A 22460-nucleotide genomic window follows, 5' to 3' on the forward strand; every position below is an offset into this window, starting at 1 on the left:
ATGTGCAGGGGTACGAGGTTATTGAGGTAGATATGTACATATAAGTATATATCTAGTATATATATATTAAATGCAGCTCGGACATCCTATTATTCTCAACTGATCAGTAGTGGTAACTCCCGGGATCTGTTCTTTACTGTGAGCAAGTTCCTCCAAACTTTGAACAATTCTGCCACCTCAGCTTCCCCAGAACGGTGCAATCAATACCTGTGCTTCTTCCAACGCAAAATTGAAAACATCAATAACATCATCCTATCCTCTCCTGGCCCGGTAGTTGAGATACCCAGTCCTACGCTACCTGAGTCCAGGTTCTCCACCTTCACCACAGTAACTGCAGCTGATGTAACCAAGCTGGTTAAAACAATGAGGCCCACCACTTGCACACTTGGCACTATTCCCACCTGCTTACCTGCTCTGGAGCCTTTCTTCACAGAAATTATCAACAATTCAACTCGTCACTGGATGTGTCCCTCTTCAGCTCAAACTGGCCGCTGTCACACCAGTACTTAAAAAGCCTGGATCTGACCCTGACAACCTCTAGAACTAAACTCAGCAAAAAAAGAAAATGTCCCTTTTTCAGGACCCTTTGTCTTTCAAAGATAATTAGTAAAAATCCAAATAACTTCACAGATCTTCAATGTAAAGGGTTTAAACACTGTTTCCAATGCTTGATCAATGAACCATAAATAATCAATAACCTGTGGAATGGTCGTTAAGACACGAACAGCTTACAGACGGTAGGCAATTAAGGTCACAGTTATGAAAACTAATGACACTAAAGAGGCCTTTCTACTGCCTCTGAAAAACACCAAAAGAAAGATGCCCAGGGTCCCTGCTCATCTGCGTGAACGTGCCTTTGGCATGCTGCAAGGAGGCATGAGGCCTGCTGATGTGCACAGGCAATAAATTGCAATGTCCGTATTGTGAGACGCCTAAGACAGTGCTACAGGGAGACAGGACGGACAGCTGATCGTCCTCGCAGTGGCAGACCACGTGTAACAACACCTGCACAGGATCGGTACATCCGAACATCACACCTGCGGGACAGGTACAGGATGGCAACAACAACTGCCCAAGTTACATGAGGAACGCACAATCCCTCAATCAGTGCTCAGACTGTCCCCAATAGGCTGAGAGAGGCTGGACTGAGGTCTTCTAGGCCTGTTGTAAGGCAGGTCCTCACCAGACATCACCGGCAACAACGTCACCTATGGGCACAAACCCACCATCGTTGGACCAGACAGGACTGGCAAAAAGTGCTCTACACTGACGAGTCGTGGTTTTGTCTTACCAGGGGTGATGGTCAGATTCGCATTTATTGTCGAGGGAATGAGCGTTACACCGAGGTCTGTACTCTGGAGCGGGATCGATTTGGAGGTGGAGGGTCCGTCATCGTCTGGTGCGGTGTGTCACAGCATCATCGGACTGAGCTTGTTGTCATTGCTTGCAATCTCAACGCTGTGCATTACAGGGACTCATTATTCAATTTCTGTTAGTCACATGTCTGTGGTTCTTGTTCAGTTTATTTCTCAGTCATTGAATCTTGTTATGTTCATACAAATATTTACACATGTTAATTTAGCTGAAAATAAATACTGTTGACAGTGAGAGGAGTTTACAAGCCTATTTCCAACCTGCCCTTCCTGAGTAAGCTCCTCGAATGTGCTGTTTCTAACCAGCTCCAAAACCATCTGGTCACTCACAACCTACTTGAACCCTTCCAGTCGGGTTTCGGAGCTAGACACAGCACAGAGTTTGCCCTGGTAAGGGCCACCAATGACCTCCTGATGAATGCTGACTCTGGGGCTGCAAGCATCCTCATATTGCTGGACCTCAATGCAGCATTCGACACGATCAGACACCATCCTGATGGACCGCATGGAGAAGCTCCTGGGCCTGTCAGATACTGGACTGGTCCAGGTCCCATCTCACAGATTGCTACCAGTTTATAGCTATCAGTCCTAGTAGGTCAGACACAGTTGTGGTCCGACATGGGGTCGCCTCAAGGCTCGGTCCTGGGGCCACTACTGTTTTGTATCTACATGCTGCCACTTGGAACTACCTTGAGGAAACAGGGACAGGGCTTTCACTTTCATGCTGACTACACTCAGCTGTATGTCTCCACAAACACTGCCACTGCCACTGCACTTCTGGCCAGCTGCCTGCAGGACATCAAAGCGTGGATGCAGTTTAGTGTCTTGCAGTTAACCTGCAAAAAGACGAAGGTCGTCCTGACTAGCACTCGCACCATAATAAACAACATCAGCAGCCTCAATGTTGATAGTGTCAAGGTCCTCCCTTCCAGTGAGGTTTGCAACCTGGGTTGATATTTGACAGTCAGCTCTCATTTGAGGCCCACATCAAGAGAATGACCAAGGTCAAATTTTTCCATCTACAGAACATTGCCAGGTTACGACTTATGCTATCACAACCTGCAGTTTAGCAACTCATCCACACCTTTATCTCATCCCCGTCTGGACTATTGTAATGCCCATTTTGTTGGCGCGTCTGCCAAGTGCCTAAACAGGCTACAGGATTCCCAGAAGTGTTCTGCAAGTATCCTGATCACTCCAGTACTGTTCAACCGTCACTGGCTCCCTATATGCACAAGTATCGACAACAAAATCCTGTTTCACACCTACCAAGTCATCCACAGTTCTGAACCCAAGTACCTGTCAGACCTCATTCTACCCTCCTGCCCCACACGCACCCTTCACTCCTCCAGGTCAGTGTCCCTTCAGCAGACTATTGTTACAGATACAGGTATTCTGTGTGTGTGTGTGTGTGTGTGTATTTCTTTTCTCTCCTTCTCCCCTCCTCACAGGTGGCAATCATCATTCCCCAATCAGTCATCAATCGGTCGCTAATCAGAAGACATGCCTCCTCCTGTTTCCATTACCCAACCACATCCACTTTCCCTTGGTTTAAAAACCCATTCAGTTGTTTCCTCTGAACCCCCATCTCTCTGTCAATCTCTCTGTAGTTCTCTGGTTTTGTTTTTTTGCAACTACATGTCACTTTGTCCCCACCTGTGAGTGTTGTTTTTGTTATGGTGTTTGATGGCGCGAAAAAGGGGGAACCAAGACAAGTTGCCCATGGGCATACACTACCCGTAGGACTACTTTGTCTGAGAACACTAGTTAGAACTGGGCGGACCACCCACTGTATTTTTGGTTAGTTAGTTAGCTGTATTGAAGAAGGCTAGTCTAGCTTAGGGGTATTTTTTGATATTTTTGTCTTTCCTTGGGTCCAGCTCAGCCCCTTTTCCGGCCTCCCCTTTACCGTGTGTTTTCAAATGAACCCTGAGTGTTTGACGGTACTTAAGTTGTCTGTGGTTTTTCGTTCGCACTATAATTTGCATGAGTTATGTTATGGGTCTCCATTACCATCCCCCCTAGACTGCCAAGCCAAAAAGGGATTCGTAACAACTATAAACTATGGATGACAGGGCTTTCAGTTGCGCAGCTCTGCAGCTGTGGAACACACTTCCAGACACTATTAGGGCTGTCTTCCTTTAAGGCACAGCTCAAGACTGTGGTGTTCAGAAAAGCTTTCCAGGACCTCTGCTAATTCTGTTCTCATATTCTCCAGATCTGATGACACCTGTATGTAGCTTTGATTGTTGTCTGTGTTCTGTTTTGGGTTGTTTTTGTTATTTATTATTATTTTTATAACTAGGAATAAGATGATGGGGCAACGCAGATAGTCAAGGTAGCTATTTGGTTAACTATTTCGCAGTCTTATGGCTTGTGGGTTTGGCGAAATCCTGCACGGAGCCATCACCGTGCCTTGCCACTTTAAGGGCACAGGAACAGTCAGGAAGAAGGAAATAAAGATGTCTCTTCTGGCTCTCAGTTAGCGCGGCATTTTTGACGGCGTGTGGAACTCTGCAGAAGTCTTGTGTAGTTTCCAACGTGCTTAGTTTCTCAAAGTTTGTAAGTTTGATAGCCTCGTTATCGCGCTACTGCTGATGCATTAGAACCTTTCCATCCTCGGATCACATGGATTACTAGCAACACTGTTGCAAGCTTCTGTCAAAAACAAACAACCGAGGATTGTGTCGGACGGACGAGTACACGTTCAAGCCATGGATGCAACAGCTGAGCCCATCTCTCTTTCGATCTCCTTCAGTGCTTTACACTGAAATAATGTCTCTCTTTGTGGTGCGCTCCCTTTTATGTTCAGTGCCTTCGGTGCCTTTGGTGAACTAATAATGCACTGTAGGATGGTTTAACATTTTAGTTAAAAAGGGAGGTTTTGTGAGTTTGTTTATGTATTATTGTTTGAACTGTATTCATTTTCTGGGGGATTATTGAAATTTGGCCAAAAATATTTTTTGTTTTGTCTATGAACACACCCACACACACCCATTCATACCCCCTTCTTTCTTCTACCGGGAGGTAATACAGAATATTGCAAATTCTCTAATGTTTATTACTGGGTTCTTTCTTGTCAATTATTTTTCTAAGAAGTTGCCTTTGAAGCTCTGACGTTACTCTTGTATGAGGTATTATTAGTTTGGTTACTGGCTCACCTATAACTTTTTCACCATTACCATCCCCTCTTCCTGTTACCCTGCCCAGACAGACTGGGAGAGGTGTCTCTGTGTTCTCACTGGACAAATGGAACAATAATGGTCACACACCAACCATAGTTTGACAATGCAAATGAATCCCACTCAAAGTGTGGAAGCTCATCAGAAAGATGTGCAGCTGAGGTTGGCTGACGTTCCCTGTCAAGTGGAGGAAAACCAACAACAAACTGTTCAGAGACAGAAATATTTGCAAGATTCTCTGAAGCAGGTTGTTCAAGGGAAAATGCTAAGTTTCAGCAGAGGAGCAGAGCAGAGGAGTCCGCCTCGTTTGTGAAGCAATTGTGTTCTCATCTGAAAGATGTTATGGAGGACAGGGGAACTACGAGTTTGGATTGAACAGTCTCTCAAAAGGAGAGCTCTAATGAGATGGAAAAAGCACAGAAGGCCACAGACCTTCAACTGGAGGAGCTGCACAAGGAGGTAATGCAGTGCTTTTCCCTTCAGGACAAATCCTCGGCACCTCCCTCAGGGTTTACCTCTGCCATTAAAGGAATAGGATCAGGTAGCACTAGAAAACCCCCCCTGACGATACTGTTAAACAACAGAACTCCCGTTTCACCAAGACCCCTTGCCACCATCATGCCACCTCTAGAAGCTCCCTCCCTATCAAGCTACTTTTGGCAGCCCAGAAGATGTTGATCCACTGCTTTTCATATCTAAGTGTAAAGATTTCCTTTCTATCCGGCCTCTTACTGACTTGGAGGTTTTCGCCACCCTCTGCAGTGTTCTCCATCGTACAGAAAGAGACTGGTGGGAGACAGCCCGTGAACATGTGTCAACCTGGGAGGAGTTTCAGAAACTATTCCTCTCAGCCTTCCTCCCAATAGGGAATTTGCCTTCTCCTATCGAGTTCTTTGTAGGAGATGGAAGGCTGACATTACATAACTGAGCAGGAGATGGTCAAACTCATTCTTAAGAACATTGTTCCCCACCTTGCCAGTCAACTTTGTAACGTGTGCAGAATGTGGATGATCTGGTGCGTCATGGGACTCCGTTGTATAAGGACTGGAAGCACCACCTCTAAACTCAAAACCCTGTTCCCTCATCCCGGTATCCCAAAAAGTCTCAGCCCAAGAACCAAGACAAAAGTCCAGTTATGTGTTGAATGTGTAAGATCTAATATCCTCCAGGTTCTTCCCCTCTCTATGGCCAGCTTCAGAATTCATAAAAAGGTCTGAAAGGACATAAGACCGACAGTCTAGACAGGCGTGGTGGCTTACGTACAATTGTGTCAGCATCAAGAACATTTTTGGACATTTTAAGGCCTTCTTTGTTTTGTCAATAAACACACCCATTCATAACCCCTCTTTCCTCCACTGGGAGGTAATAAAGAATATTGCAAATTCTCTAAGGTTTATGACTGGGTTCTTGTCAATTTTTTTCAATGAAGTTGCTTTTGAATTGCTCAGCCATTATTCTTGTATGAGGTATTATTGGTTGGGTTACCCCTGTGTGGTAACGTGTGTTTTAGATGGTGTCTTATCCTTTCTCTACACTGGCTATCTGGCAAACAGGTTACACTCTAGGCAGTCTCTTCTGCTGATGTGTGTCTGGTAGCGGTACCCTATATATCTACAATTTTTCTTTCAGCAGGGTTAATACCTGCCTGGCGTCCAAACAAAAATCATTATCTTTACCCCTCTAACAATACCGCTACAGGGGTAGAAGCTGTTCAGGGTCCTGTTGGTTCCAGACTTGGTGCATCGGTACTCCTTACCATGCGGTAGTAGAGAGAACAGACTATAGGTTGGGTGGCTGGAGTCTTCTTTTAGGGCCATCCTCTGACACTGCCTGGTCCTGAGCCAATTTCCTCCTACAACAGGACCCAAAGCACAGTTCCAAACTATGCAATAAATATTTAGGGAAGAAGCAGTCAGCTGGTATTCTGTCTATAATGGAGTGGCCAGCACAGTCACCGGATCTCAACCCTATTGTGCTGTTGTGGGAGCATCTTGACCGTATGGTACATAAGAAGTGCCCATCAATTGAACTTGTGGGAGGTGCTTCAGGAAGCATGGGGTGAAATCTCTTCAGATTACCTCAACAAATTGACAACTAGAATGCCAAAGGTCGGTAAAAGAATGTAATTGCTGCAAATGGAGGATTCTTTGACAAAAGCAAAGTCTGAAGGACACAATTATTAATAAAAATCATTATTTATAACCTTGTCAACGTCTTGACTATATTTCCTATTCATTTTGAAACTCATTTCATGTATGTTTTCATGGAAAACAAGGACATTTCTAAGTGACCCCAAACGTTTGAAAGGCAGTGTATATACAGCACCAGTCAAAAGTTTGGACACACCTACTCATTCAAAGGGTTTTTCTTTATTTGGACTATTTTCTACATAGAATAATAGTGAAGACATCAAAACTATGAAATAACACATATGGAATCATGTCATAACCAAAAAAGTGTTAAACAAATTCTTCAAAGCAGCCACCCTTTGCCTTTGCACACTCTTGGCATTCTCTCAAACAGCTTCATGAGATAGTCACCTGGAATGCATTTCAATTAACAGGTGTGCCTTATTAAAAGTTAATTTGTGGAATTTCTTTCCTTAATGAGTTTGAGCCAATCAGTTGTGTTGTGACAAGGCAGGGGTGCTATACAGAAGATAGCCCTATTTGGTAAAAGACCAAATTCATATTATGGCAAGAACAGCTCTTCTAAGAAAAGAGAAACGGCAGTCCGTCATTACTTTAAGACATGAAGGTCAGTCAATCTGGAAGATTTCAAGAACTTTGAAAGCTTCTTCAAACACCATCAAACACTATGATGAAACTGGCTCTCATGAGGAACTTCACAGGAAAGGAAGACTCAGAGTTCAAATCAAAATCTGCTGCAGAGGATAAGTTCATTAGCGTTAACTGCACCTCAGATTGTAGCCCAAATAAATGCTTCAGAGTTCAAGTAACAGACACATCTCAAGATCAACTGTTCAGAGGAGACTGTATGAATCAGGCCTTCAAGGTAGAATTGCTGCAAAGAAACCTCTACTAAAAGGACACCAATAAGAAGAAGAGACATGTTTGGGCCAAGAAACACGAGCAATGGCCATTAGACCGGTGGAAATCTGTACTTTGGTCTGATGAGTCCAAATTTGAGATTATTGGTTCCAAACGCCGTGTTTTTGTGAGACGCAGAGTAGGTGAACGGATGATCTCAACATATGTGGTTCTCACCGTGAAGTATGTAGGATGTGTGATGGCGTGGGGGTGCTTTGCTTGTGGAACTGTCAGTGACAGCCAGCATGGCTTTTAAAAGCCAGAGTTCCTTTGTTAGGAAGGGAGAGCTTCTTGGTATGTCAAGTGTTGGTTGTTAGAGAGAGAGAAAGACCCAGTGTTTCGTTGTTAGTCTGTATAGTATTTTGTAGCCGGTCCTGCTGACGTTTGTGTATGCCGTAGGACTGTGTTTTTGATGAGAGAAAATGCTCACTTTAAGTTTGTATTATTCTGTTTATTTGTTCCCAGGGGGGAAGGTACCTTGGGAGTGCTGAGGTAAGAGGCCTGCGGGCATACATATACCGGTAGTATTTACTATGTCTATGCACACTAGGTAAGACCTGAGCGGACCATCCCCTGTATTTTGGTTAGTGTGCCAGTTGGTGCTAGTTAGGTAAGTTGTGGGTAGGTAAGGTAGGAGGAGGGGCTCTAACTTTTACTTTCTTTGCTTTGGTTTTGTCCAGCCCCTTTTCCCCAAATTACTGTGTGAAGGAAATAAATTCCCTGTAAATGGTAATATATCCTGCCTCTGTCATCCTTACCCGCACCTGCAGTCACATACCTCTTTCACTCCACGGGGAGTTGAGTGTAGCAGGGTGTTGCGTTCCCTCCAAGAGGCGTGCATAACAATGGCTACCACAGCATTCTGCAGAGACACGTCATCCCATCTGGTTTGTGCTTAGTGGGACTATCATTTGTTTTTCAACAGGACAATGACCCAAAACACACCTCCAGGCTGTGTAAGGGCTATTTGACGAAGGAGAGTGATGGAGTGCTGCATCAGATGACCTGGCCTCCACAATCACCTGACCTCAACCCAATTGAGATGGTTAGGGATGAGTTGGCCCACAGAGCAGCCAACAAGCCATAGCCAACAAGAGCTCAGCATATGTGGGAACTCCTTCAAGACTGTTGGAAAAGCATTCCTCATGAAGCTAGTTGAGAGAATGCCAAGAGTGTGCAAAGCTGTCATCAAGGCAAAGGGTGGCTACTTTGAAGAATCTCCAATATAAAATATATTTTGATTTGTTTAACACTTTTTTGGTTACTACATGATTCCATATGTGTTATTTTTTTATCAATAAAATGTATTTATGAAGCCCTTCTTACATCAGCTGATGTCACAAAGTTATGTACAGAAACACAGCCTAAAACACCAAACAGCAAGCAATGCAGGTGTAGACGCACGGCGGCTAGGAAAAACTCCCTAGAAAGGCCGGAACCTAGGAAGAAACCTAGAGAGGAACCAGGCTACGAGGGGTGGCCAGTCCTCTTCTGGGTGTGCCAGCTATGATGTCTTCACTATTATTCTACAATGTAGAAAATAGTAAAAAATAAAGAAAAATCCTTGAATGAGTAGGTGTGTCCAAACTTTTGACTGGTACTGTCCCTATATATATATTTTTTAATGTATTTACTTACTTGAATAGGTTCACGTCTACGCCCACAAAGCGACCAATCTTTTGGAGCGAGGAGTTGTCAAGCGGAGGCACCGCTTCTGGTCGAAACGTAATGAAACACGTTGCGGCAGTGCTTCGCCCTGGCCTAGAGCAACCATTGGAGCAACCATACTCAGGAACGCTACAGAGCTCTGCAGAGAGGCAGCCAATCGTTTTCAGAGATTACAGTGCCAACTTGGCGAAATGAGTCACTCAAATACACACTGCAGCTGCTCACGGTGACTATCCACACAGAGAGAGATTCTCTGATGGTGTTTTCATGAATGAGCTCTCTCGGCTGCGTAGTGAGAGGGAAAACCATTCAAATACCTACCTATCGACATTATCAGAGATGCTGGAGTCAAAGCACAATTAAGGCACAGATTAGAGCACATTAACACTGAGACTGGCCCTTGTAAAAGTGACAAACCCTCGACGTGCTAACATGGGTTCAGAGGATTAAACGGGGCCTTGGAGCAGTCTACAATCAAACAAGCTCTCTCTGCTACCAGGGTATTTCATTCTTTGTCTCTCTCTCTCTCTCTCCCTCTCTCTCACACGATCAAATGTATGCACACAGGCACACACCAAGGAAATACCTTAGCTCTGTCTGCTGCACCAAACTTGAATAAATCCAGTTGCTGTGGCAACATAAAGCCATTTCCTCCCCCTTCGCCCCTCACTGCCCACTCCCAGGCTCCAGGTGACACTCTAAATCAATACTATAGATGAACAGTTAAAACCTGCAGCCAACATCCACAGGGGTTCTTCTTTGTTTGAATCCCAAAATGGCTTCCTATTCAGTTCACTACTTTTGACCAGGCCCATTAGGCTCTATCAGAGCCTTTATTAGGCCCTTTGCTCAATTACTGACAAGCCTGGTTGGTTTGGGTGTCCGGGCCTGCCTGATCTGGGCCTTCCTGCTGCCCTCACCGCCACTCAGCCAGATCCCAATAATACAATGGCCGTGGTTGCATAGTCCAGAAATCCATTCATCCTCCCTTTCTTGGAGTAACTACAGATCTTCCTTTCTCCCTATTGAACTGTGCCTGACCAGTGATATGTTTGAGAAAGTAGGGACGCGTTTAAGAAGCTCAAGGCCAGCATCTATAGAGGAAGTGTAACCAGTAGAATACAGAGGGCGTGATGTTGTCAACTTCCGCCGAAGTTGGCTCCCCTGCCTGTTCGGGCGGTGCTCAGCGGTCGTCGTCACCGTCCTACTAGCCAGCACCGATCCCTTTTTCGTTTGTCTGTTTGTTTTGTCTTATTAGTTTCACCTGTGTTCTGTTGTATGGCTTAATGAGCTTCCCTATTTTAAGTACGTATTGTCTTTATGTTACGTGTGTGCGTTTTAGGTAGAGGTGGATATATTTTCGGAACTTGGCACCCTGTGTTTTTGGGTAGTCACTTTGTTGTCCGCGCCCCGTGTTGTTGGGCTTATTATTTTTGTGTGCCATATTAAAGAGCACTTTTCACAACTGGAACTCTCTGCGCCTGATTCCTTCACCCACCTAGTCCCGCGTGACAGATGCTTATAGTGTAGCACGTTTATGTGGAATGCATTGAGCGCATAATCTAGGGCTGACACAGTTATTGTATAATCGTGTAACCGACAATTATGGAATAACCGTGAACTGAAAAAAATCATCATCATTGCGTTAATACGTTCATTTTAGGAGAAGGGTTGATTCAATTTTATATTCAAGTAAATATAGTTAACCCATTAGCAGTTTTACATTTTTACATGAAGTGGGTAAAGTTCATTATAATAGCAGAACGGCACGGTTGGGAGGAGAAGCTTAATTTCCAATACTTCCGAGCGGTTAAAAAACATAAATTTGTTGAGACACCAAAGCTGTGCTGCGTTTATTAGGTATTTCTTGAGGTATATTTTCAAAAATGGATTATGATGATTACAAGCTAAAAATAAATCTACAAAAATGACTAACTGTGGTTATTTGTATGACAATTAATCAATATTCCATCATTGTCACAACCCTAGCCTAATCAGAAACCAGTGAAAACCTTTACCTTCTCAATTGGGTCAATCAGGTTTCCATATAACCCCAGTTTTTTTTAACCTTTATTTAACTAGGCAAGTCAGTTAAGAACAAATTATTATTTTCAATGACGGCCTAGGAACAGTGGGTTAACTGCCTTGTTCAGGGGCCGAATGACTGATTTGTACCTTGTCAGCTCGGGGATTTGAACGAGCCCAACGCTCTAACCACTAGGCTACCCTGCCACCCCAGGTTAGGACTGAGCCCTATAGAATCCCTTCCCCTGAAGGGGCACACCTAAGGAGACAAGAGAGAGAGGATGACAGATTTCAAAATAAAACAAAAATGGCAGACAGACAAACAAACAGATAGATGAATCTCTGAGACGGAGTCGTCAGTTCAATCTCCTCTAATCCCTCTCTTCCTCAATATCAACCCGGACCTTTACAAATATTCATCTGATCTCCTCTCTTCAAATGTCGCTCGCCATCGTTGTCTGTCTGTCCCTCAGACAGGAGATAACAGCAGAAAAGATAGTCAGAGATTCTCAGTCTGCCAACAGCTTGTCTGCCCTCTCCTCATCCAAGAGAAAGAGGCAAGGGTTATGGCTGTGACGTCAGATGAGACTGACCTATGTTTGCTGGACATTTTGCAAAGGTCGTTCTGTTGTGTATAGGAGAAATGAACAAAGAAGGAGAAGGACTCAACCAAATTCATGAAAGCACATGATGTGCTTTACTTGGAACAACCTGTGTAACCATTTCTAAGTGCTAATTTTAGGGGCCTCCACAAAACACTATACCTGAAGTAAGCGAGTCCCCAGTCACATTCTGCGATGCAGACAGTGAACTAGGCAGTGATGTCACGTGAGCATAACAACAACAAAAAATAATTGCCTTTCTTGCACTAACACTTGCACTTGTCTTCTAACTAGCACTGACTTTGCTAATAGCTGCTTAATTGAGAGAAGAAATTGCTTGCTATGACTAGTCACTTTACCCCTACCTACATGTACATTTTACCTCAATTATCTTGTCTAACCTGTAACCCCGCACATTGACACGGTGCCGGTACCCCCTGTATATAGCCTCGTTATTGTCATTTTGTTGTTACTTTTATTTTTTAAACTTTAGTTTATTTAGTAAATATTTTCTTAATCTTATTTTTCATAACTGCATTGTTGGTTAAGGGATTGTAAGTAAGAGTGTCATGGTAAGATCTACACCTGTTGTATTTGGTGCAGGTGACAAATACAATTTGATTTGATAGGCTATGTGCTTGTCTCACCTAACTACCTTCAGATGAATCCACTGTAACTCCCTCTGAATAAGAGCGTCTGCTAAATGTCTTAAATGTCAAATGTAAAGAAAAAAATAACACAGTCGATGGGAAATATTGGGCCTGGGCCTTTAAGGACACTGCGTGAAAGCCTCTCTCTCTCTGTCCACTCCAGTTGTCCCATGTGAGTATCCTATCTCCAATTACCAAACAGCTCAATCCTAAACTTTGCACTCAGCCTCCACCACCAGGCAGACCATAGAACTAGACTAGAATAACAAAGAATAAATTGCCATGGTCTGAGGGGCTTTGTCTGGTCTAGTCATTCGATTTCTATGGTTCAGATCAAGCACACAGAACGTGTTAGGAGCAACCTTTTAATTTAGCGGTGTAGTTGGTTGAGGGGGGAAATCCCCTTGAGCTTCAGTACTCCGAGAGGAAAGGGTGCGGGAAGTTGGGACATGGTAGTATAACGCTGTATGTTGCAAAAGGTTTAAGCAAGTAAGACATGAGAGCTACTAGTCAATTTCATCAATTGATGCCAAAAAAGTCCATGGATATCACAGAAAACATTGTTGTTAATATTATGAAGATGGATGTGGTTAATTCTAGAGTAATAGGAAGCCATGTAAAAAGGCATCTTGTAGATGAATAACATGCATGTGAAATTCACACACACACAATACTGAAAAGTGGCATATACCGTTTTTGCCACCCAAATATGTTTTAATATGGATCCAGGTAATCTATCTACTACAAAGCTGGAAAATCTGTATACAGCAATGCTTAGCCTCACTATTCCATATAAAGCATATTCAGGCTACACAATCTGGAAACGGATAAAAACAGTGATTTTTGCCATGTAAAATGCAGTGTCTATTAGCGTAGGGTTAAGATTGTGGAGGGCACAATGGACTCGTAGGTACGAATGACAATGACTGAGGCAAACAATTCACGTATGTCTCCATGGGGATTGGCCCTACCTTGGCAGATGCACAATCATTCGGAGGAGAGAAATCCAAATGATCTGGGCTAATTCATTACATTGGTAATGGTGCCTATCTGTCAATCCTCCTTCAGTGGGGTCGGCTGAATTGGGGTGTATAAATCAGATGTGTGCCCTGGTCCCCGTTCATCCCTTTAAGAAAATGACACACTAATACAGGGCACACACACAGGCACTCGTGCGTACACACACACACACACACACACACACACACACACACACACACACAGAGAGAGAGAGACACACACACACACACAGACACGTGACACAAACACGTAGAAGCATGCAGAGACATGCATGCACTTAATCAAACACATACACAAAGAGCAAGACAGACTGCACTCTATATGACCCTCCGCTCTTCTAGTTGCCTCCTGTCCTATATAAGCATTCAACATAAGCATTCCTTGTGTGGACACATTGTGGAACTCAGCATAACAGACGGATAAAATCATAAATACATGCATTTCTTTTAAACAGCAGATGGCTTTCATGCAGCTCATTTATGCTCTGAAGGCAAACATGGTTGAGAAAATGAGAACGTCAGAGGCGAGAGGAATGACACATCAGTCCTGCAAAATCCTCTTGCTGTCACATACCTATTGCCAGTTTACTGGGTTGTTTTTTGTTGTTGCTGACCAAACAACACGTGGACATTTAAACAGAGCCAACTCTTACAAAGTTTTGAAGACAAACAGTACTCCTTGTTCTTTAAGGTAAACTTTGGCATGATTGGTTCTGCCTAGTGCCTAGTATCACCAAGGCCAACCTACACTAAATTACCAAAAGTACTCTATGTGGACACCTCCTCGTTGAACATCTCATTTCAAAATCATGGGCAGTAATATGGAGTTGTTCCCCCCCTTTGCTGCTATAACAGCCTCCACTCTTCTGGGAAGGCTTCCACGAGATGCTGGAAAATTGCTTCAGGGACCTTCTTCCATTCAGCCACAAGAGCGTTAGTGAGGTCGGGCACTGATGTTGGGCGATTAGGCCTGGTTTGCAGTCGGCTTTCCAATTCCTCCCAAAGGTGTTCAATGGGGTTGAGGTCAGGACTCTGTGCAGGCCAGTCAAGTTCTTCCACACCAATCTCGGCAAACCATTTCTGTATGAACCTCGCATTGTGCACAGGGGCATTGTCATGCTGAAACAGGAAAGGGCCTTCCCCAAACTGTTGCCACAATGTTGGAAGCACAGGATCGTCTAGAATGTCATTGTATGCTGTAGCGTTAAGATTTCCCTTCACTGGAACTAAGGGGCCTAGTCCGAACCATGAAAAACAGCCTCAGAACATTATTCCTCCACCACCAAACTTTACAATTGGCACTATGGATTCGGGCAGGTAGCAATTTCCTGGCATCCGCCGAAGCAAAATTAATCTGTCGGACTACCAGATGGTGATGAATAATTCATCACTCCAGAGAACGTGTTTCCACTGCTCCAGAGTCCAATGTCGGCAAGCTTTACACCACTCCAGCCGACGCTTGGCATTGCGCACGATGATCTTAGGCTTGTGTGTGGCAGCACAGCCATAGAAACCCATTTCATGAAGCTCCCGACAAACAATTATTGTGTTGACAATGCTTCCAAAGGCCGTTTGGAGCTCGGTAGTGAGTGTTGCGATTTTTTTAACGCGCTATGTGCTACGCGCTCCAGCTCTTGCCGTTCCAGTTCTGTGAGCTTGTGTGACCTACCACTTCACCGTTATAGGATGCCACGTTTTCAACAAGTCAGTTTGTCAAATTTGGTCAACTGTAAGTGCTGTTATTGTTACGTGGAAATGTCTAGGAGCAACAATTGATCAGCCACGAAGTGGTAGGCCACACAAGCCCACATAATGGGACCACCAAGTGCTGAAGCACGTAAAAATTGTCAGCACAATAACTGTTCGACAGGAGCTTCATGAAATGTGGTTCCATGGCCGAGCAGCCGCACACAAGCCTAAGATCACCATGTGCAATGCCAAGCATCGGCTGGAGTGATGTAAAGCCTAGTTAAATAAAGGTTAAATATTATTTTTTTTTAATTAAAAGCTCACTGCTATTGGACACTGGAGCAGTGGGAATGCGTTCTCTGGAGTGATGAATCTGGGTTTGGCGGATACCAGGAGAACGCTACCTGCCACAATGAATAGTGGCAACTGTAAAGTTTGGTGGAGGAGGAATAATGGTCTGGGGCTGTTTTTCATGGATCCGGCTATGCCCCTTAGGTCCAGTGAAGAAAAATCTTAATGCTCCAGCATACAATGACATTCTAGAATATGCTGTGCCTCTAACTTTGTGGCAACGGTCTGGGGAAGGCCCTATCCTGTTTCAGCATGACAATGCCCCCGTGCACAAAGCGAGGTCCATACAGAAATGGTTTGTTGAGATCTGGGTGGAAGAACTTGACTGGCCTGCACAGAGCCCTGACCTCAACCCCCATCGAATAGCTTTGGGATGAATTGGAACGCCGACTGTGAGCCAAACCTAATCGCCCAACATTAGTGCCCGACCCCACTAATGCACTTGTGGCTGAATCGAAGCAAGTTCCAGCAACAATGTTACAACATCTAGTGGAAAGCATTCCCAGAAGAGTGGAGGCTGTTGTGACAGCAAAAGGGGGACCAACTCCATATTAATGCACATGATTTTGGAATGAGATGTTCAAAGAGCAGGTGTCCATGTACTATTGGTCTTGTAGTGTATATTGTAATAAATGTAGACTACTAAAGAATAATGCAACAAAAAAAACTGTAGGGTTGAAAAGTCTCGCTGTCCCCGGTAGCAGAATATGATGGGTTGCGTAGCCTACCAGTCTAAGATGCAGTTCTTAGCCTATTCTTTCCGTCTCTACTGAAACAAATTGGAAATGGTGCATGCGTATATACTGTAAATGCATAACATACCAGAGAACACAATGCGATGTGTCCGCCTCCCCTGTTGGCCTAAATATAAAAATAGTTCCCGTTATAGCAACTAGAAAAAAAGGTAGACCCTGCTCCGTAAATTGACAGCGTGAAAGCTTGCCTTCTGCTGCACAAAAAGCGGCAGGACAAGAGGCAACATATGGGGGATGGTCCCAGGGCCGGCTCTAGCTTTTTGGGGACACTAAGCAAGATTTGGTTGGGGACCCCCCCACCAAGCAGATCAAAAAAAAGTGTGGCCCCCCTCTTGATGGCGGGTAGAAAAATGTATGTTTTAAAGTTAATTTCCTGCAATTCTACACATTTTGCCGTGTGGAGGAGAGAAAATGTTGCAATTTTTTAACACATTTCATGCAATTCTACTATTTTGTAACTGGGCAGAGATATATTTTTGCTGTTTCAAAGCATGTTTTCTGCAGTTCTACTGATTTGTCCATGGTGTGGAGAGAAATATTTGCAGTTTTAAAGCAAATTTCCTGCAATTTTACACATTTTGCCATGTTAATATCTGAGTAAGAGTGACGACAAAAATCAATGACCACCTGGAGGTCAGGGCCCCTGGATATGTGCTCTGTGTGCCCAGTCGGTATTCGGCCATGATTGCTATGAATTTAGATTACTGGCTAGACTAATTTAACAATCTAAAAAATGTTAACTGACATGGCTAATTGAGTGACTGTCAGTGTTAGATACTACTGCACTGTTGGAGCTAGGAACACAAGCATTTCGATAACATCTGCTAAATATGTGTACGTAAATGGAGGCTGCTTAGGGGAGGACGGCTCATAATAATGGCTGGAACGGCGCAAATTGATTGGCATCAAACACATGGTAACCATTCCACCTATTCCACTCCAGCCACAAGCCCGTCCTCCCCAATTAAGGCAGCACCAGCCTCCTGTGACCAATGACATTTTATTTGAAAACAGGAGAAACTGCTGAAGCACAACCAAATGTTGAACTTACACCTTGTGTATTCTACTATTCTAACTCTCTATTCTAAGTTGAGAACCAGACAGTCCCTAAAAACATTTTGGGGGGTGGGCCCCCTAGCAGCCTGGGGCCCTAAGCGACTGCTTATGTCGGTTATGCCTGGAGCCGGCCCTGGATGGTCCAATGGAATAATAATGTTATGGTCTTTAAATTAACACCCCAGTACAAATACCGCTGGCTGAATCCCCACACAAGACGGAAAAATGTATATGAAGCTTCCTGTAACGTAAAAAAAAAAAAGAAGAAAAAAAAAAGCTCGTATTTCCAAAAAGGACGAGTGGTGGTTCAGGTTGAAAAGCACTTTGATAAGTGGTGTAATCTTAGACAGTGTATACCTATTGCAGATATGTGTCAATTAATGTATTTGAATAACAAAAGTGCATGGCTATTTTACCCATAGGCTAATTTGAAAAAATGACGATGCGGAATAATAATTCCCTGTCTATCGGCAATTCCATTTAGTCTACTGCGCTTTTTCCGCCAGTTCAGTAGATGACGCTAAAGCTGCTTAGGTCCAACGTCTGGGCATAAACGCTCTTGAACGCCTTCCGTCGTTCCTTCCGGTTTCGGTCCCCTAGCAAGTGGCAAGGTAGGCAAATGCCTAGCAAAAATAATCTGAATAAATCTAAGACATCTTACATTGTATGAAGCTGTTACTCTCAATTTTAGATAGATGTGTATGTCATTGTTGTAAACATCCACACATTTCCCCAAAAAGCCTTATATTATTCGAGATATAGGTTCAAATACACAGGGTAGTCAAGCTACCTACAAGGACTTCCCTGCTATGTCCTCGTATCGCTTCATCTTTTTCTTTTCTTTCAAAGCTAGTGTGATAGTTAGTAACCACTGCCGGATGCAAGTCGTTCCAAATGTAGTTTTATCATTAGACTCTAGAAGCTTGGTAAAGGTTTGTTTACCTACCTCACATGGGGAATGAGCCCATAGTTGCCCGAAGAAGCTAGTTTAACGTTCCTACCGGCTGGGTAGTTGACATAAGTTAGGACTCCCAATCTTGTGACGTTAGTAACCTTACAATCTTGTAGTGGGCTGTTAGCCAGCCAGTATGTGGGTAGGTGGACATCCCTGTTATTTTGCATGTACACTAACGCTTGTCTCATTGTCGGTTGTGTGAATAGATGCTGATGCCTAAGAAGAACCGTATTGCCATCTATGAGCTCCTCTTCAAAGAGGGCGTCATGGTGGCAAAGAAAGATGTGCATCTGCCCAAGCACCCTGAATTGGCCGACAAGAACGTGCCCAACCTTCATGTGATGAAAGCAATGCTGGTGAGAGCCACTTGAACTTTAGGAGATATTGATTCTACTGTTTGAGTTTATGTTGGTTCTGTCCTTTGAGACCGGTGCAGTTATTGTCAAGTAGCATGATGTCCACAGTTAAACTGTGGCTGTTGAGTTAAAGACTGGGTTGTATCTGTGAATTCTGGGATTTTTGTTACTTGTTGATGTGATGACCTGAGCAAGGTGAATTTTCATGTGCGTGGACAAAAGGGTCATAGTGATGAAATGATGTATATCTCTGGGGTATTCTAGGGGGGGTGCCAACATGACCATACTCGTAATCGTATCTGTAAAGTGACAGTTGATAGGTGGATCGTGTTATACTCATGATAGGAAAAAACTGGAGTGTTTTTAATATGCCTAAATAGATGTTGGGAAAATACCTCCCTACCCATTCTCACCATGTCTGTTTCCTCAATTTGCAGTGGTTAAGTTTGCCATCACTTAGTCAAAATGCCCATTAGTGTTTAATATATTTTCCCTACCCTTTCCCCACTTGTTGGATATTATGCTCATTGATAGTTTGGTAGCTAACATCCACACCTTGTGATTTATATATATATATATATATCAAAACAACAATGTAAAGTGTTGGTCCCATGTTTCATGAGCTGAAATAAAAAATCCCAGAAATGTTAAATACGCTTATTTCTCTAAAATGTAATGCACAAAATTGTTTACATCCCTGTTAGTGAGCGTTTCTCCTTAGCCAAGATAATATATCCACTAGACAGTTGTGGCATATCAAGAAGTTGATTACACAGGTTTACCTTGTGCTAGGGACAATAAAAGGCCACTAAATAGGCCACTCCTCTAAATATTCACTTTTGATAACACAATTCTACAGAATTCTCAAGTTGAGGGAGCTTGCAATTGACATGCTGACTGCAGGAATGTCCATCAGAGCTGTTGGCAGATAATTGTTAATTTCTCTACCATAAGCTGCCTCCAAAGTCGTTTTAGAGAATTTTGCAGTACGTCCAACCGGCCTAACAACCGCAGAACACGTGTAACCACGCCAACCCAGGAACTCCACATCCGGCTTCTTCACTTGCGGGATCGTCTGAGGGGGGTGGCGGGTGCTGAGGAATATTTCTGTCTAATATAGCTATTTTGTGGGGTAAAACTAATTCTGATTGGGTGGACCTATGCCCCTCAAGGCCCACCCTCAAAGACAGTACAATATGGTTTAGAAACTCTGTGACAGAGATGAGAAACATACTTGCATGCACCCGAAAAATAAAGTTTTGTATCACGGATAATTACAAAAGAATACTCTGATATAATTGTATCCAGAAAATTGCCCATATCAGTTACGATACTCATTTTGTCAGATGACTCGGCACACCCCTAGTGTATTCATTAACAGAAACTGTTTACTTCAATCTGAAAACGCTTTTCAATGAAAACGAGAGTTTCTATTGGACACATTTTATCTATGTCCCTCCCCGTTTGGTTCCTTTAGTAAACAGTTTCTGTTGCTAAACGTTTTTCAAAAGATTCCGACTAATGAATACACCACTGATGTGGATTTTCAGACTACAACCACAGTTGGGTTACGGAAAATGTATCCCTAGCATGTCATGACTGTTGGATTTTGGGGCTTTGTCTTTATATAAAAAACAAATATTTTTTCGTGTTTGTTTTTCAGTCCTTGAAGTCACTTGGGTATGTCAAGGAGCAATTTGCCTGGCGCCATTTTTACTGGTACCTCACCAATGAAGGTATCCAGTACCTGAGAGACTTCCTCCACCTTCCACCTGAGATTGTTCCCGCCACCCTGCGCCGCCAGATGCGTCCTGAGACCGCGAGGCCCCGGCCCAAGGGTACGTCCACTTATAGGCTAACCATTTTCACACTAATGAGCTGCACTGTCCTTGACTGGTTACACATTAGGCTTGGGAATTGCCAGGGACCTCACAATACTTAGTTGCCGATACAATATGTATTGCGATCCTCACTTCCTATATGTATTACATTTCGATACTGCGATTTGATGTTTCAAACATATTGCTGCCTATGTCTGCTTCAGAAAGACAAGGACTTGATCATTTTTGATCAGTCATGGCAATGAAAGTGATGGGGGGGGTGTTTACTATTTAAAAACAAGCTATAGGATGAAAAAATACGGGCGTTTTGGCACATATACAGCTGACTAGCGTTAGCTAATGCTACCTGGCGCTGTGTTCCAACCCTGGTCCTGGAGTACCGCCAACAGTACACATATTTATTGTAACCCTAGACAAGCACACCTGATTCAACCAGTCATCAAGCCCTTAATGAGTTGAATGAGGTGTGTTTGTCATGGGCTATAGCGATGAGATTATCCATATCTGGGGTGTATTCATTAGTCAGATTCAGTTTATTTTTACATATCGAAACTTTGGTCTGGGTGACTCCAGTCCTGGGGGGCTGCAGTGTGCTGGCTTTCCTACCAGCCCTGCACTAACAACTGATAAAACTAATTGTGGTCTTTGATTTAGACCTTGATTTTTTTTAACAAGATGTGTTAAGAGGAACAAGTCTGTATACACTGCATCCCTCAAGAGCTGGACAGTGAGGACTATCGGATTTTGTACTGTGTAGTCAGTCATAGGTGCTGATTGGACCCAAACCGGATGTTCCTTCCTGTGTTTTTGAGTCTTGACATCCCACCCAGCTGAGCGTCGTCTTTTCTTTTCCAGGTATGGAGGGAGAGAGGGGAGAGAGGCCTGCCCGCTTCAACCGTGATGGGGGTGATAGAGACAACTACAGAAGATCTGCTGCACCGCGTATGTATAGTTTTACAGAATCCCTCTAATCCTAACCATCGCTTTCAACCAACTGGGCATTTCACTGCTGACTGGTGTGCTTTGTAGCTCCAAATATCTGCCTTGAGATCCAGTAGTTGGTGAGCACATTTGTTCTTGGTAATGACTTGTTTCCTCAACCTTTGTGACTAGTATGAATGGTGATGAATGAAGGAAAATGGCGAAACTTTAAAACGTTTTGGAATATGTTTTGATTACAAGCTGGTATTTTCTTTACAGCTGGTGGAGACAAGAAAGCAGAGGCAGGTGCTGGTTCAGCCACAGAGTTCCAATTTGTAAGTACTGTATTGCCTAATGGTAATGTAGTCTGAAGCAGGTGTTCTCAACTCTGTTCCTGGGGACCGACTCAGTATGCTGGTTACCATGACAAGTCTGAATAATAAATGGTCATAAATGATTACGTTTATTGTATAGCCTACTGTTGAAAGGTTGTATACTGTACATCTATATGGTACTAGAATAGGCAATTCGAAGCCTTAATTGTTTGCATTTAAGTTAAGACTCAACGAAATGTCATTACCACAAGCAATTGTAATTGATTATACATGGGGCAGCCAGGCGCACTGTTCTAACGCATTGAGTAAAGTTATTCGGCTAGACAAATTTGGGACATAACCGTATGACACTTGTTTTGCTGACCAACTATCTTGTGATGTGGAAGCTTATCCTTTTCTTTGTTTTCAGAGGGGTGGATTTGGACGTGGCCGAGGACAGCAGCCTCCTCAGGAGTAAATGTCCATCAATTACTTTACAATAAACACACAACACAACTTTGTCCTTTTTATTTGTCAGTACTTTAAATATGGACCATTCTGGATTAATGTAGCATTGTTTGTGTGGACTGGAGATGTATTATTTTGCACACTACAGTAATTATACTAGCTAAAGCGTGGCAGAGGTTATTCAA

General features: G+C 43.5%; 2 protein-coding genes across 4 annotated transcripts in view; one reads left to right on the forward strand and one right to left on the reverse strand.

Moving 5' to 3' along the window:
* LOC115135659 (protein kinase C and casein kinase substrate in neurons protein 1-like) overlaps positions 1-16522 on the reverse strand; it is a 58666-nt gene extending 42144 nt beyond the window's left edge. For 2 of the 3 annotated variants that reach the window (XM_065026547.1, XM_065026548.1), the window contains exon 1: positions 6312-6404. In XM_065026547.1, the coding sequence (XP_064882619.1) occupies positions 6312-6372 (61 nt within the window). In that variant the 5' untranslated portion in view covers positions 6373-6404. Of the gene's footprint in view, positions 1-6311; positions 6405-16431 lie in introns of those variants that run through there. The other variant, XM_029670572.2, reaches the window with a different exon arrangement.
* Positions 16523-17934: 1412 nt separating this feature from the next.
* LOC115135692 (small ribosomal subunit protein eS10-like) lies at positions 17935-22323 on the forward strand. Its single transcript, XM_029670636.2, has 6 exons — positions 17935-18031; positions 18582-18731; positions 20395-20569; positions 21428-21514; positions 21773-21828; positions 22238-22323. The coding sequence occupies exons 2-6, from the start codon at positions 18582-18584 to the stop codon at positions 22283-22285; spliced, it is 516 nt and encodes a 171-aa protein (XP_029526496.1). The 5' UTR covers positions 17935-18031; the 3' UTR covers positions 22286-22323.
* The last annotated feature ends 137 nt before the right edge of the window (positions 22324-22460 follow it).

The sequence above is a fragment of the Oncorhynchus nerka genome, linkage group LG2, assembly GCF_034236695.1.
Source record: "Oncorhynchus nerka isolate Pitt River linkage group LG2, Oner_Uvic_2.0, whole genome shotgun sequence".
Classification (NCBI taxonomy): Eukaryota; Metazoa; Chordata; class Actinopteri; order Salmoniformes; family Salmonidae; genus Oncorhynchus; species Oncorhynchus nerka.

What these genes read in the sequence shown, in the direction of transcription:
- LOC115135692 (XM_029670636.2), top strand. Translation starts at nt 18,582, where the DNA reads ATGCTGATGCCTAAGAAGAACCGTATTGCCATCTATGAGCTCCTCTTC. An exon ending in CAGAAGATCTGCTGCACCGC is followed by an intron (nt 21,515 to 21,772) that starts GTATGTATAGTT and finishes TTTTCTTTACAG; the next exon opens with CTGGTGGAGACAAGAAAGCA. An exon ending in CAGCCACAGAGTTCCAATTT is followed by an intron (nt 21,829 to 22,237) that starts GTAAGTACTGTA and finishes CTTTGTTTTCAG; the next exon opens with AGGGGTGGATTTGGACGTGG.